A 17,021-nucleotide genomic window follows, 5' to 3' on the forward strand; every position below is an offset into this window, starting at 1 on the left:
ACAGCAGGGATATGTCTGCACACCACAGACAGCAGGGATATGTCTGTACGCCACAGACAGCAGGGATATGTCTGTACAGCACAGACAGCAGGGATATGTCTGCACACCACAGACAGCAGGGATATGTCTGCACGCCACAGACAGCAGGGATATGTCTGCACACCACAGACAGCAGGGATATGTCTGTACAGCACAGACAGCAGGGATATGTCTGTACAGCACAGACAGCTGGAATATGCACACCAGACAGCAGGGATATGTTTGTACGCCACAGACAGCAGGGATATGTCTGTACAGCACAGACAGCTGGAATATGCACACCAGACAGCAGGGATATGTTTGTACGCCACAGACAGCAGGGATATGTCTGTACGCCACAGACAGCAGGGATATGTTTGTACGCCACAGACAGCAGGGATATGTCTGTACGCCACACACAGCAGGGATATGCCTGTACGCCACACACAGCAGGGATATGTCTGTACGCCACACACAGCAGGGATATGTTTGTACGCCACAGACAGCAGGGATATGCCTGTACGCCACAGACAGCAGGGATATGTCTGTACAGCACAGTCATCACTGAGGTGTGACTGGTGCTATGATGTTTCGCTGTGCTATGATGTTTGCTGTAATTTCACGAAGTCTGAGCGCTTCAGACTCGGACATCTGATCCTTGCCATAGTCAGGGTCACAGAGGTCGGAGTACTCCACGTAGTTCTTCAAGGGCTCTGGTATAGGGAGCAGACCCAGGTGTGGACGACGTCTCTTGTCGCTGTAGTGGAAGCGGTGTGAGATCATCAGGCGACAAGAGGACTGCAGAGTGCGGGGAGTGCTGACCACCTCCCTCATCAACGCTGTCTGCTTCTCTATGATGGAAGGCAGTCTGTTATAGCCCTGCAGGAGTTTGTCTGCATCTGATTGCTTCTCTATGATGGAAAGCAGTCTGTTATAGCCCTGCAGGAGGTTGTCTGCAACTGATCTGTTTATGCTCCCCCAAGTTCTGACCTCTTCATACAGCACCCTGCCCTCCTCTGTGTTCCTGTCTGTGAGCCTGGGCAGCTGTGTGCACAGTGTCCTCAACTCCGTGGAGGAACAGGCTCCTGACTCACACAACATGCGGACCAACACAGGTGAATCACGCAGCACTGCATACACAAGAGGGGATGTGATCCGACCGCAACGTATTTCAAAGCGGAGCCACCTGTCACCAGGAAATAGACACCAGTTAAAAACAGTACGGGTGATGTCTTTCAGCACGGACTCCTGCGGACCAGTCACTGAAGGCTGGTGTGAGCTGAAGCCCAGCTTGCAGCACTCAGCCACTGTCCTCTCTGGACACGTTCTGTTCAGCACGGCGTACACCAACGGTGACTGTCCTCTACGGTTCAGGGCCAGAGGGTCCACTCTCCGGACCATCAAGTCCTCCATGACGTCCCACCTGTCCGAGTCACAGGCAGCATGGAGTGTTGTCTCCCCTGCTTTATTCACTCCCTTCTTCTGGTCACCGCACCACAGCACTGTCATCTGGATGATGTCCATCTGACGTCCGTCAATCAGTGCCTGTAGAGGGGTGTATGTTTCAGTGTCATGTTGACTATATCTGGCAGCTAAGTGGATGTTACCACCAAACTTTATCACAAGCTTCACAATGTCCCATTGTTTATGGTCTATCAGCCTGTTGAGAACACTGACACCAAACATGTCCAGCAGGTTGGGCTGACCATCACGTAACACTATCTCCTGCACTGCCCTCCACTCTTCCTTCCTGGCCTCCCTGTTCAGAGGGGTTTCCCCGTTCTCGTCCTTCATGTTGATGTCAGCTTTGTGAAGCTGGCAGAAGTCCACCACATCCCACATGTGATGATCAATGGCTTTCAGAAAAGCCACGTCACGATGACGGATCACAGGGCTGTCTTTTCTCACCATCATGGGCTTGACGGCCTGCCAGATGTCCCGACTGATTGCCTGATGGAACAGGGTGTCCTGTGTCTCCGTGGACAGACATGCCTTGTCCTTCATGAGGGTGGGGCAATGCCTGAACAACGCTCCTTCTCTCCTCTGGAAGGCACACTGCATCACCTGACGTAGCACCGCATCGTCCACATTGTATTCCATCACCCTGGCCACCAGTATCCACTGGTTCCTCTCCAGCAGTTCTGGAAGAGCCTCCAGACACAACTGGTCATCAACACCGTGCTCCAGCAACTTTCTGCACACCCCCCACTGCTGCTGTCTGACCATGTCAGGGAACAGCCAGCTTCGTTCATCTCTGTTCATTCCCAGTCTCACCAGGTGCATCAAGATGTGCCATTCTCGTTCTGCTATCAGTCTGTGCAGCACCTGAGAGAAGTAGTCTTCTGTGGGTTGGTGCAGAATGTTGAACAGCACACTGCCCCACTTACACCGAGCCAGAGCTTTCCTGGGACTGAGGGCAGAGTTCTTTGCAAAACGTAATCTCAGTCTGATCAACTTTTCACAGCGTTTTATGTAGCGCCTGGCATCATCTCCTGTAGGTCCTCTCCTCAGATTTCCTGTGGCCCAGTTCTCCAACAGCTCACTGACTTCAGTGATGTCCCCTCCCCTCTCCACCATATCCAGCACAGTGTCCCAGTCACCGTGCTTGGCCACCTTGAAGTGTGCCTGCATCTGCTCTGGTGGTGTCAGCCCGTGGTCAGCCAGCAGTAAGAACACCTCCCACTCCTTCTCTTTGAAAGCCTCCTTCATCACCCAGTCACGATCATCATCGTGCACGGTGTGGTCTGACCACTGCCTGACCACACTCCACTGTCTCTGCTCCACAGCTGCCTTGAACAGCTGACGCCGATCATGTTCCCACACATGAGACAAACAGGCCCTCATGATGACGCCCCATCTCTTTTGATGAACCATCATTTTGAGCGCCACACTCTGTAGCTGAGGGAACAGAGGGAAAACAGCCAACACCACCAGAAACATGGCGTCATCGTTCTTCCCTCGTCTGCTGACGTGATACAGGTTTAAACCTTGCAGGAAGTGAAGGAGGAACAGTGGGTCAGTTTTATGAGTGTCAGCAATTTCTGTGAACACTGATGTCCATTTCTGTTTGTTCCGGATGGTGGTCAGAGTGTTGTGTTGGAGAGAATCTGTATTGTCTTTTATACAGGCTATGATGTGAGAGTAGATATCAGACACACACTGCTTGGTGTGCTCTGTACTGTGTGTGTATTCTTTGTCATCACTACACATCACATAGCACAGTGTGTGTAACAGGGACATCATCAGTGACTCACACAGTGTAGTCTGCCAAGGAACACTCCAAGCAAGAACAGAACTGGCAATGGAACAGTCTCCTGACATGTCATATCTGTAACTGATGCCTGTCACAGCTGTGGTCAGATCCAGTGCCAGTGACACATCTACATGACAGTGGTGTAGGAATCTCCAGAACAGTGCATCATGCACTCTACTGTCATGTCCTGATGTTATCCATGTGCTCAGTGTGTCACGGGCCACATCACACAACATGTGTCCAATGCATTTCCACTTTTGATTCATGACAAATGAGGGCAAAAAAGTAACAGTATCATCTTCACTGCAGTGACACAGAATAAAATGATGAAAAGGAATGTCCTCAGCTTGTTCAGCTGCCTCTGAAACAGCCCATCTGTGTTGTGCAGTGCTGACACCTCGCTCCAACACCTTGCCCACTGACCTCCACAGACCCCGTGACACCAGGTGGGTTAACACCTGTTCCAGCTCCTCATCATGACAATGAGGTAAGATGTACACAACAAAGCAATTATCATCATCACGTCTGCTGGCCTGTTCCACAGCCCATCTGTGCTGTGCAGTGCCGATATCTCTCTGTAAAAATCTGCCTACAGCTTCCCACTGACCTTGTGACACTAAGTGTGACAGTATGTGATGTTTAACACTGACGTCACTGTGTGCAGCACTGTCTATAGGTTCCCACAGACCCCGTGACACCAGGTGGGTTAACACCTGTTCCAGCTCCTCATCATGATAATGAGGTAAGATGTACACAACAAAGCAATCATCATCAGCATGTCTGCTGGCCTGTTCCACAGCCCATCTGTGCTGTTCAGTACTAACACCTTGCTCCAACACCTTGTCCACTAACTCCCACAGACCCCGTGACACCAGGTGGGTTAACACCTGTTCCAGCTCCTCATCATGATAATGAGGTAAGATGTACACAACAAAGCAATCATCATCAGCATGTCTGCTGGCCTGTTCCACAGCCCATCTGTGCTGTGCAGTGCTGACACCTCGCTCCAACACCTTGTCCACTGACTCCCACAGACCCCGTGACACCAGGTGGGTTAACACCTGTTCCAGCTCCTCATCATGACAATGAGGTAATATGAACCTGATAAACTCAAAATCATCAGCATGTCTGCTGGCCTGTTCCACAGCCCATCTGTGCTGTTCAGTGCCGATATCTCTCTGTAAAAATCTGCCTACAGCTTCCCACTCACCTTGTGACACTAAGTGTGACAGTATGTGATGTTTAACACTGACGTCACTGTGTGCAGCACTGTCTATAGGTTCCCACAGACCCTGTGACACCAGGTGGGTTAACACCTGTTCCAGCTCCTCATCATGATAATGAGGTAAGATGTGATGAACAAAGTTATGATCATCACCATGTCTGCTGGCCTGTTCCACAGCCCATCTGTGCTGTGCAGTGCTGACACCTCGCTCCAACACCTTGTCCACTGACTCCCACAGACCCCGTGACACCAGGTGGGTTAACACCTGTTCCAGCTCCTCATCACGACAATGAGGTAATATGAACCTGATAAACTCATCATTATCAGCATGTCTGCTGGCCTGTTCAACAGCCCATCTGTGCTGTTCAGTGCCGATATCTCTCTGTAAAAATCTGCCTACAGCTTTCAATTGACCTTGAGACACTAAGTGTGACAATATGTGATGTTTAACACTGACGTCACTGTGTGCAGCACTGTCTATAGGTTCCCACAGACCCCGAGACACCAGGTGGGTTAACACCTGTTCCAGCTCCTCATCATGACAATGAGGTAATATGTACTTTCTAAACTGAACATCATCAGCATGTCTGCTGGCCTGTTCCACAGCCCATCTGTGCTGTGCAGTACTAACACCTCGCTCCAACACTTTGTCCACTGACTCCCACAGACCCCGTGACACCAGGTGGGTTAACACCTGTTCCAGCTCCTCACCATGACAATGAGGTATTATGAACATGATAAACTCAAAATCATCAGCATGTCTGCTGGCCTGTTCAACAGCCCATGTATGTTGTGTAGCACTGATGTTACACTTTAAGACATGATCCACACATTCCCACATACATCGATTGAGGAGATGCAAGAACACACTGCGCAGGCCATCATCACTACCAAACGACAAAATGGCATCTATGTTGTCATCAACGAACCATTCAGGAGCCTGGGCCACAGTCTGCCCAACAGCCCAGTCCCGCTGTTGCTGATCACAGTCAGGCCTGCCAACCAGTGTGAGCACTTCTTCCCACTGTGCACGCTGCACTGCCTGTGTCAACTCCTGGCTGACCTCAGCTCCTGCCCCTTCACACGCTGCTGCCATGGTGACGGCATGGACACCACCACACACCAGGAGCTGAAACATGACCACAGAGGACAAGCTGACCGCTCAGTGTCACAACAGATCACACGTGACATCTGCATGTTGTGTGCAAGTAATGTCATCAGTTTTTTACTTCTTTTTTTTTTTTTTTTTTTTTTTTTTTTTTAAAGGCCTGACTAAGCGTGTTGGGTTACGCTGCTGGTCAGGCATCTGTTTAGTAGATGTGGTGTAGCGTATATGGATTTGTCCGAACGCAGTGACGCCTGTTTGAGCTACTGATGCTGTCATCAGCACTTTCTCCCTCTGTCATCAAACGTGGGCAAAACTTCAGCACGACAAAGGACTATCTACAGTAAAACACATCACTTTACCATAAAATGCACACACTTTGAACAGGCAGTGTATTTGTGTGCATGCATGTGTACAGGGTATGCGCGCATTTGTCATGCATATAATGTTAATAATGACAACAATAATAATAAGACGAAGAAGAATCATAATAATCATCATAATCCCATCATAATCAATCTCAAAGAATGCTATCCTCCTCCCTGTACTGTCCACCTGATTTGTTGTGTATCAGTCACTCCACACGGACACACATACACATCTGTCACTCACCTGCACATGACTGTACTCACTCCCTCCCCACCCCACCCACACATGGAGTATTTTCACAGTGTGTGTGTGTGTGTGTGTGTGTGTGCGTGAGCGTGAAGGAATGCATGCATCTGTTTTTAATATGTTTAACAAATAGGTATAGATATAGATAGATATATATATACATAATAGATAGATAAATATATACAGAGAGAGAGAAAGACAGAGAGAGAGATAGAAATATATAGAAATATATATATATATATATATATATATATATATATTGTGTGTGTGTGTGTGTGTGTGTGTGTGTGTGTGTGTGTGTGTGTTTGAAATAGGTTCCTCTCTGGGAGATGATCTTTAGGATTTTTGGCGGAGTCGATACACTGAGGTGCCCTGTGTGGTAAATGTTCTGTCACAGCAAGAAAGAAAAAGCACTGTGACTGTGAGACAAATGATAGATTCAGACATAAAACAAAACAAAGAAAAAAAAAGAGTGGTGCTGCACATGTACACACTGCATACTTATATTCAACTGTTCACCTCACACACACACACACACACCCACACACACTTACACACACACACACATTCTCACACACACACACACACGCACACACACATGCACAGATGAAAACAGGTACTTTAGAAAAAAAAAATTCTTGTGTTCTTGTACATATTCTTACAATTTGTGAAGTAAACAGTTTGTCCAAAGACTTACTCAGTTCATGCGTTCGGTTAGGCTCAGAGTCAGAGAGCAAGATATTTACAGTTGTCATGACACAACACTTGCCGTGTATTTGTGCTTTGACTTTTTCCTTTTCTTTTTCAAGCCGACGTTTGTCTCTGGTCTTGACGATCTTGGTTAGGCACCACCCTGTGTGTGTGTTTGACTTATCTCAATGATGTAGTGCTTGCAGTTAATACCATTATACAATACTGTGTGAGAAATGATGGGTGTTTATTATCCAAGAATGGTTGTGATACACACCTCCTAGTATGACAAATGCACAAAATAGATGAGGGTTTTTTAAGGCATGGATCTTCAACTGGAATGGGTCACTGGATACTAACAAAAGGCGGGATGTTTCCGATTTTCTTTGAAAGCAGAATGCCAGCATAGTTTCTACAAGAAACCCACAAAAAGCAATCTTAAGAAATGTCATTAGAGCTAACAGGGGTTATAACGTTTGGCTAGCAGGATCTGACTCAAAACAAAAATGGTATCGGAGTATCACTGAAAAACAATTTGAGTATAAAACTCACACAAAATATAGATATCCTGGTAGCTGTTTTATTTCGATGGGTTCATAAATTCTGCACAAACCTGTTACATTAAATCAACGTGTATGGTCCAAGTAGTGGTGACTGTCCAGACTTGTTTGAAAAGGTGTCTGACAAAATAACTCAGATAAAACGATGACCCTGTTATTTGCAGCAGCAGATGGAAATGTGTTCTAATGAAAACTGAAGTGCGTAACTGTTCTGGTAGTTGCAACTTACTAAGAACACAGATCACTTTTCAGTTACGCTGATTTTGATATTTATTTATTTATTTGTGTAAGCTTATCTATTATTTATTCCCTTTTTTTTTTCTTTTTTTTTTTTCAAGCGCGTTGGGTTATGCTGCTGGTCAGGCATCTGCTTGGCAGATGTGGTGTAGCATATATGGATTTGCCCGAACGCAGTGACGCCTCCTTGAGCTACTGAAACTGAAACTGAGAAAAGAGCAATTCAAGAAGGATAAACCATACTCATTAACTCAATGCTAAAGGATGTATAAAAACAAAACAGAAAAAACAACAACAAAAAGTGTTACAACTGATTTTGAAAAAAAAGAGCACTTCAAGAAAGATAAACCATACTGGAAACGTAGCAACTGACTCCTAAAGGATGCAGCTTACATACATGAAATAAAAGTAATTGATAACAATATTGAAAAAAAAAAAAAAAAAGAATTTCCTTACAGGTTCACAGCAATGACCATATTCAGAATATTCCGGCAGAAACCTTACAATTTGTTATCAATGACCAGATTACTTTGAAGAGCTCCTGATGGAGACTTGAAAAAATGTTGAATACTTAAAAAACAAAAACAAAAAAAGAAACAAAAAAAAAAGAAAAAAAAAAAGGCGAGTGGAGACAGAAGGGGAACAGAAAGTGATCCAAAGAGGTGAAAACTGTGGAAGACAAATTCAGAACCTACAGCTCACTGCACAAGCGTGAAGAATGTTAGAATGAATTCAAACAACTCCAACCCAAAAAAATGAACAATGTAAAAATGAATATCAAGAACTCAGAAACAAAAAAAAGAAGATGAATGTAAAAATGAATTACAAGAATTCAGAAACAGAAAAAAAAAAGAATGTAAAAATGAATTAAAGAACCTGGGAACAAAAAAGAAAAAAAAAGAAAAGTATAAAAATGAACTACAAAAACTTGAAAAAAAAGAAAAGAAAAAAGAATGTCAGCCTGGTTTATAGGGAGTCAGACACAAAAAAGGAACAGTGTAAACATGAATTACAAGAACTCTGAAATAAAAAAAATTAAGAATGTGAACATGAATTATAAGAACTCCAAAACGAAAATTGAAGAGCGCAAACATGAACTACAAGAACTCTAAAACAAAAAACTGAAGAATGTAAAAATAAATTACAAGGACTCGGAAAAAACCCAAAAAACCCCACAAAAAACCAAAAAAAAACAACAGCAACAAAAAAAAAGAACAATAAAGATAAGAATAACCAGAACTTGGAAACAAAAATATTAATGTAAACATGAATTACATAAACTCGAAATGGAGAAATAAACAGTAAGTGCAAGGGATAGATGCCAAAAAAGATGGGAAAATAGCAAATATGTTTGTGATGCATAAAAACTAAATTCTGTGAGCAAACAAATGAACTTTTGAGATAATTTCAAACCAAAAGACCATTTAATCGGAAGTTAAAATGTTTCTTATACAGACATAGAGACATAAATGATGTCAATCTCAAACAGTTGTTACCAAATGCTTCACGAGTCACTATACAAGAAAATTAGAGACACAAGAAAAGGTAGGCAAAGAGAACAGAATGCTTTAGGTTTATGAAACCTTAATGCTTAAATATGTCACAGAACAGTACATACAACTGGCAAACTGAAAAAAAAGCACATATACAAGGGATATAACACAAATACAGGGGAAATGACACAGTCAGCTGGAGAGAGACTGCACATGATTGTAGTAGGTATGTCACAGAACAGTACATACAAATGACAAACTGAAAAAATGAACATATACAGGGGAAATGACACAGAGTCAGCTGGAGAGAGACTGCATGATTGTAGTAAGGTATGTCACAGAACAGTACATACAAATGACAAACTGAAAAAATGAACATATACAGGGGAAATGACACAGTCAGCTGGGAGAGACTGTACGCGTGTGCAGCTGTACAAGGGTAAGAAGCAGCTGTTGCTGTCAGTCTTTTAAATATGTTTGTGAATACAATGTATTAACTGATTGACAGATTGATACGAATACTTACATAGCGCTTATCCTTGGTCAGAGACCAAGCTCTAAGCGCTTTACATACCAAGAGTCATTTGCACAACAGGCTGCCTACCTGACTAGAGCCGACTGACGGCTGCCATTGGGCGCTCATCATTTGTTTCCCGTGTCATTCAATCAAATTTCAGGCAAGCACACATACATCGCTCAGACAGACTTGCAACATTTTACATGTATGACTGTTTTGTTTATCTACCCTGCCTACAATGTAGGCAGCCATACTCCGTTTTGAGGGGTGTGCATGCTGTGTATGTTTTTGTTTCCATAACCCACCGAACGCTGACATGGGTTACAGGATCTTTAACGTGCGTATTTGATATTCAGCATGTGTATACACACGAAGAGGGTTCAGGCACTGACAGGTCAGCACATATGTTGACCTGGGAGATCGGAAAAATCTCCACCCTTTACCCACCAGGTGCCGTCACCGACATTCAAACCCGGGACCTTCAGATTGAAAGTCCAAAGCTTTAACCATTTAGCTATAGCACTTAAGGTTAAGGAAAATGTAAGATAAATATATAATACATAGATCATAAATTAAATGATTAGTGTATGATTTCAAAATGTTGGTAATTGTAATTTGTTTGCTTTTGAAAGAACAGAACCTTCCTTGCAAGGAGAAGAAGGAGAAGAAAAAAAGAAAATTAGAGATCAGATGGCCCCAATCATTTGTCAGGCTGTCAATGAGCTGAAGTAAATAAAAAATAAATTAAAAAAAAACAAAAAAAACACCAAGAAAAAATCTTTTAAAGCCCGACAAAAGTCAGGGATTTGATGGAATCATTGCTAAACTCAAAAAGAACCAAAAAAATCTTTGCTGACGTTGGCTACTTTCTTGTCTGTAGTATCAATGCTACACAGATGCAGTCTGAGAAAACTCACTTGGTATCACAGTGGGTGGGCTGAAGGATTCAGGTTATCACACTGATTGGGCTGGGACTGACGGACTCACAACACGTCACCTGAACAGACAACACACCACCATGTTTAGTCTGACTGACTCACCAACACAGCACCTGAACAGACAACAACACACCACCATGTTTAGTCTGACTGACTCACCAACACGTCACCTAAACAGACAACAACACACCACCATGTTTAGTCTGACTGACTCACCAACATGTCACCTGAACAGACAACAACACACCACCATGTTTAGTCTGACTGACTCACCAACACATCACCTGAACAGACAACAACACACCACCATGTTTAGTCTGACTGACTCACCAACATGTCACCTGAACAGACAACAACACACCACCATGTTTAGTCTGACTGACTCACCAACACATCACCTGAACAGACAACAACACACCACCATGTTTAGTCTGACTGACTCACCAACACGTCACCTGAACAGACAACACACCATCATGTTTAGTCTGACTGACTCAACAATACGTCACCTGAACAGACAACACACCACCATGTTTAGTCTGACTGACTCACCAACACGTCACCTGAACAGACAACAACACAGCACCATGTTTAGTCTGACTGACTCACCAACACGTCACCTGAACAGACACCAACACACCATCATGTTTAGTCTGACTGACTCAACAACACGTCACCTGAACAGACAACACACCACCATGTTTAGTCTGACTGACTCACCAACACGTCACCTGAACAGACAACACACCACCATGTTTAGTCTGACTGACTCACCAACACGTCACCTGAACAGACAACAACACAGCACCATGTTTAGTCTGACTGACTCACCAACACGTCACCTGAACAGACACCAACACAGCACCATGTTTAGTCTGACTGACTCACCAACACGTCACCTGAACAGACAACACAGCACCATGTTTAGTCTGACTGACTCACCAACACGTCACCTGAACAGACAACACACCACCATGTTTAGTCTGACTGACTCACCAACACGTCACCTGAACAGACAACACACCACCATGTTTAGTCTGACTGACTCACCAACACGTCACCTGAACAGACAACACACCACCATGTTTAGTCTGACTGACTCACCAACACGTCACCTGAACAGACAACACACCACCATGTTTAGTCTGACTGACTCACCAACACGTCACCTGAACAGACAACACACCACCATGTTTAGTCTGACTGACTCACCAACACAGCACCTGAACAGACAACAACACACCACCATGTTTAGTCTGATTGACTCTGAGGAAACTCACTTGGTATCACAGTGGGTGGGCTGAAGGATTCAGGTTATCACACAGATTGGGCTGACGGACTCACCAACACGTCACCTGAACAGACAACACGCCACCATGTTTAGTCTGACTCACTCACCAACACGTCACCTGAACAGACACCAACACACCATCATGTTTAGTCTGACTGACTCACCAACACGTCACCTGAACAGACAACAACACAGCACCATGTTTAGTCTGACTGACTCACCAACACGTCACCTGAACAGACAACAACACAGCACCATGTTTAGTCTGACTGACTCACCAACACGTCACCTGAACAGACAACAACACACCACCATGTTTAGTCTGACTGACTCACCAACACGTCACCTGAACAGACAACACACCACCATGTTTAGTCTGACTGACTCACCAACACATCACCTTAACAGACACCAACACACCATCATGTTTAGTCTGACTGACTCACCAACACGTCACCTGAACAGACAACACACCACCATGTTTAGTCTGACTGACTCACCAACACGTCACCTGAACAGACAACACACCACCATGTTTAGTCTGACTGACTCACCAACACATCACCTGAACAGACAACAACACAGCACCATGTTTAGTCTGACTGACTCACCAACACAGCACCTGAACAGACACCAACACACCATCATGTTTAGTCTGACTGACTCACCAACACATCACCTAAACAGACAACAACACACCATCATGTTTAGTCTGACTGACTCACCAACACATCACCTAAACAGACAACAACACACCACCATGTTTAGTCTGACTGACTCACCAACACGTCACCTGAACAGACAACAACACAGCACCATGTTTAGTCTGACTGACTCACCAACACGTCACCTGAACAGACAACAACACAGCACCATGTTTAGTCTGACTGACTCACCAACATGTCACCTAAACAGACAACACAGCACCATGTTTAGTCTGACTGACTCACCAACACGTCACCTGAACAGACAACACAGCACCATGTTTAGTCTGACTGACTCACCAACACGTCACCTGAACAGACACCAACACACCATCATGATTAGTCAATTCACCACCACATCACCTGAGTGTACACAAGTTATCAACAGCATTACTGACATTGTCTTGCATCACGTGTACGCACATGTACACACACTACCAATAATCATATCATCCTCATCACACATCAAGCGTTCATGTCTTATCAATAATCTCACCATCATTATCTCATCACATCAAGTGTACACGTTATCAATAATCTCATCATTATCTCCTCACATCAAGTGTACACATGTTATCAATAATCTCACCATCATTATCTCCTCACATTTGTATTTGTTATTTCTTTTTATCACAACAGATTTCTCTGTGTGAAATTCGGGCTGCTCTCCCCAGGGAGAGCGCGTCGCTACACTACAGCGCTACCCATTTAAAAAAAAAAATTTTTCCCTGCGTGTATTTTATTTGTTTTTCCAATCAAAGTGGATTTTTCTACAGAATTTTGCCAGGAACAACCCTTTGCTGCTGCGGGTTCTTTTACATGCGCTAAGTGCATGCTGCACACGGGACCTCGGTTTATTGTCTCATCCGAATGACTAGCGTCCAGGCCACCACTCAAGGTCTAATGGAGGGGGAGAAAATATCGGCGGCTCAGCCGTGATTTGAACCAGCGCACTCAGATTCTCTCGCTTCCTAGGCGGACGCGTTATACCTCTAGGCCATCACTCCCTCCAAGTGTACACATATTATTAATAATCTCATCATCATCTCCAAGTGTACACGTGTTATCAATAATCTCATCATCATCATAAGCTCACATCAAGCGTACACATGTTATCAATAATCTCATCATCATCATCAGCTCTCATCAAGTGTACACATGTTATCAATAATCTCATCACCATCATCTCCTCACTTCAAGTGAACATGTGTTATCAAGAATTTATTATTATAATCTCATGATCATCATTAGCTCACATCAAGTGTAAACATGTTATCAATAATCTCATCATCTCCTGACTTCAAGTGTACATGTGTGTTATCAAATTTTCATCATCATCAGCTCGCATCAAGTGTACACATGTTATCAATAACCTCATCATCATCAGCTCACATAAAGTGTACACGTGTCATCAATAATCTCATCATCACCATCATCAGCTCACATCAAGTGTACACGTGTCATCAAAATCTGGTCATCATAACTGTCCACTCACAGCTGTGTCAGTGGTGTGCAGAGACTGCAGTGCGGAACACAGTGGCAGCAGCATGAGTTCACACTGTCTGGTCACTGTCAAGCCGACAGCGAAGACCGAACCAGACTGAAAGCGCAGAAATAAAAACATACCATTTTCAATTTGAAACTGCAAACTGCCAATATCATTTCATTGCCAGCAATCATCATATCATATCAACTGTATATGTGTTTTTGATAACATTACTGTCATTGTCTTGCATCAAGTGTACATATGTTACCAATAATCATATCATTACCATCTCACATCACAAGTGATCTGTACATCAACCTTACCTTCATCATCATCATCTCACATCAAGTGTACATGTGTTACCAATAATCTTATCATCATCATTCACATCAAGTGTACACATGTTCCGGTCTATAATTACCAAAATATTGCCACTGGCACCACAATATTCTATCAGCAAACACTTAACAAGTTGTTGCAGAAATTTTCATACATCATTTGTAGAAGGAATGAAGCAGTTTTGGGGTTTTTTTAGTTTGTTTTTGTTGTTGTTGTTCTTTTGGTTTTTTTTTGTTGTTTTATGACCTTCCTCCGTAATACTCTACAGACCTTGCTAGTTAGAAAAAAAAATTGCTGACAGCAATTTTACAAACTTTAAGTGGAAACATGTAATGTTCAGTTTCACAAATTTGGAAGTAAAAATAATTATGTAATGATCTGACAGCTTTGCTTCCCCCTTTACACCTGTATGACTCTGATGACAAAGTGGAAGATGACTTATGAGGGCCTTGAAGACTGTTTTGTCATAAAAAGACATTATTTAGGGGGGTTACAGTAGTGGGTGTCAATTTGTAAACATTGCATAAAAAAGAGGTAGCATGTGTGCGTGCGTGTGTGCGTGCATGTGTTAACTGACAGTGGACTGATTCATAAGCATCACAGGTATTGACAAATTCACAAATTGTGTAACACAGTCAGATTATCATCTGTGTATAAAGAATTTTTTTTTTTTTAAAGCTATCTTCTTGGGAATTGTGGAGTTTGAATGCTCTTGGTTTGTTTCTTTTTTGTTTTTGTTTTTTCTTACTGATGTGAACAAATATTGCAACTGTTTATATACTGTTTATATTTATCTGATATAAGTTTTTATAACGTTGATTGACTTGCAATATATACATCACTTAAATACATGAGATAATTTGATTTCAACAGCCAAAGCTTATACCCACTGCTCTGCTTGCTAATGATACTGATCATGTGGTGCATTTAAATAAGACTTCAGAAACTGTAGCTGTGATTTTTCTTCTTCTTTTTTCGTCTTCTTCTATTTGAGGGAGAAAGGTGTGTAGGCGCAGTGTGGTTCAAACCAGTTAAGATTCAATGCGAAGAAGTTCTGGGTTTTTTTTTCTTTCTGATCTTAGGGAAAAAAAAAATCAAAACCTTGTGAATATAGATATTACACTTCAATACAGATGTATAGCACACACACACACAAACAAACACACACACACACACATACACACACACACACAAACATGCATATCATCCAAAACTAAATGGAGCTCACATCATAAATAACTCAAATTGTTTTGGCAATTGTTACTTGTTTAGCATTTAGGTATGAATGAATGAAACAAAAAAGAAAAGAGAACATTTTTCTTCATGTCTGTTTGTATTTGACTCAGACCTGTTAACCCTGTACTCTTTTGACAGTCCAAATTTGATTGTACAGATTTGACAAGTAAACAACACCACCACCACACACACACACACACATAATATATATATATATATATATATATATATATATATATATATGTTGTTGTTTACTTGTCAATTCTGTACAATCAAATTTGGACTACATATATTATATATATAGTTTACTTGTCAAATCTGTACAATCAAATTTGGACTATATATATTATATATATAGTTTACTTGTCAAATCTGTACAATCAAATTTGGACTATATATATTATATATATAGTTTACTTGTCAAATCTGTACAATCAAATTTGGACTGTCAAAAATATAATAAAAACACCACAGGAAATTGAAAAAATGGGAGGTGGGGCATGCAAATGTAAATAAATGCAAATATCTACACTAAGAATTTACAGCACTACCAGCTTCTAAAAAATGGCATCAAAGAGAAAGCAGGTGTGTGTGTGTGTCAATCCTTTGGCCAGTTGTTAAATATAAAGAACTTACAAGTTTCCATAAAATACATATTTCAACCTGGTGAAAGTACAGACATATCCATTTTCGGTAAACAGGTCAGCTGATTGTGTGTACCAGACTGGTGTGTCTGAATGTCTGGGAGTCTTGAGAAGACTTATCGATACATGTCACTTGAAATGATGTATGAGTGAGTACTGTATGCACACATGCATGCATGCTACACCATAACATGAAATCATTCTTTACTTGCAGTAAATCATCAATGCAACTGTGATGAAACACACATGAATCAGTCTTGATGATTATTATTTTTAATCAAGTTCCATGCACAACTCCACCACTCTTCTCCCTCCACCACTCTTCTCCCCACAGATTTCCATGCTCAACTCCACCACTCTTCTCCCCACAGATTTCCATGCTAAAACTGCACCACTCTTCTCCCCACAGATTTCCATGCACAACTCCACCACTCTTCTCCCCACAGATTTCCATGCTCAACTCCACAACTCTCATCCCCACAATATATATTAAAGCTACTCCAACATTTTTTTTTTTTTTTTTTTTTAAGTAATGAGATAGAAAGCCAGAAAAAGATAAAATCATTGGAACAGCACTGGCCATTTTCTCAAGTTTGAAATCTGTTTTTAGAAGGCGCACACACACACACACACTCATACTTTGTAGCAACAATATGAAATGCTGGAATGT

At 42.5% G+C, this 17,021-nt stretch overlaps 1 protein-coding gene across 1 annotated transcript; it reads right to left on the bottom strand.

Annotated features, from left to right (window-relative positions):
- Positions 1-201: 201 nt before the first annotated feature.
- On the bottom strand, positions 202-11,515 carry LOC143287036 (uncharacterized). The gene is made up of 2 exons (XM_076595050.1): positions 11,506-11,515; positions 202-5,625 (listed from the first exon to the last, which is right to left on the bottom strand). Exon 2 carries the CDS (start codon positions 5,590-5,592, stop codon positions 580-582), a length of 5,013 nt encoding a protein of 1,670 aa, XP_076451165.1. The 5' UTR covers positions 5,593-5,625; positions 11,506-11,515; the 3' UTR covers positions 202-579.
- Between the last annotated feature and the right edge of the window lie 5,506 nt (positions 11,516-17,021).

Source organism: Babylonia areolata, chromosome 10 (assembly GCF_041734735.1).
Source record: "Babylonia areolata isolate BAREFJ2019XMU chromosome 10, ASM4173473v1, whole genome shotgun sequence".
NCBI classification, from domain to species: domain Eukaryota; kingdom Metazoa; phylum Mollusca; class Gastropoda; order Neogastropoda; family Buccinidae; genus Babylonia; species Babylonia areolata.

What these genes read in the sequence shown, in the direction of transcription:
- LOC143287036 (XM_076595050.1), bottom strand. Translation starts at nt 5,592, where the DNA reads ATGGCAGCAGCGTGTGAAGGGGCAGGAGCTGAGGTCAGCCAGGAGTTG.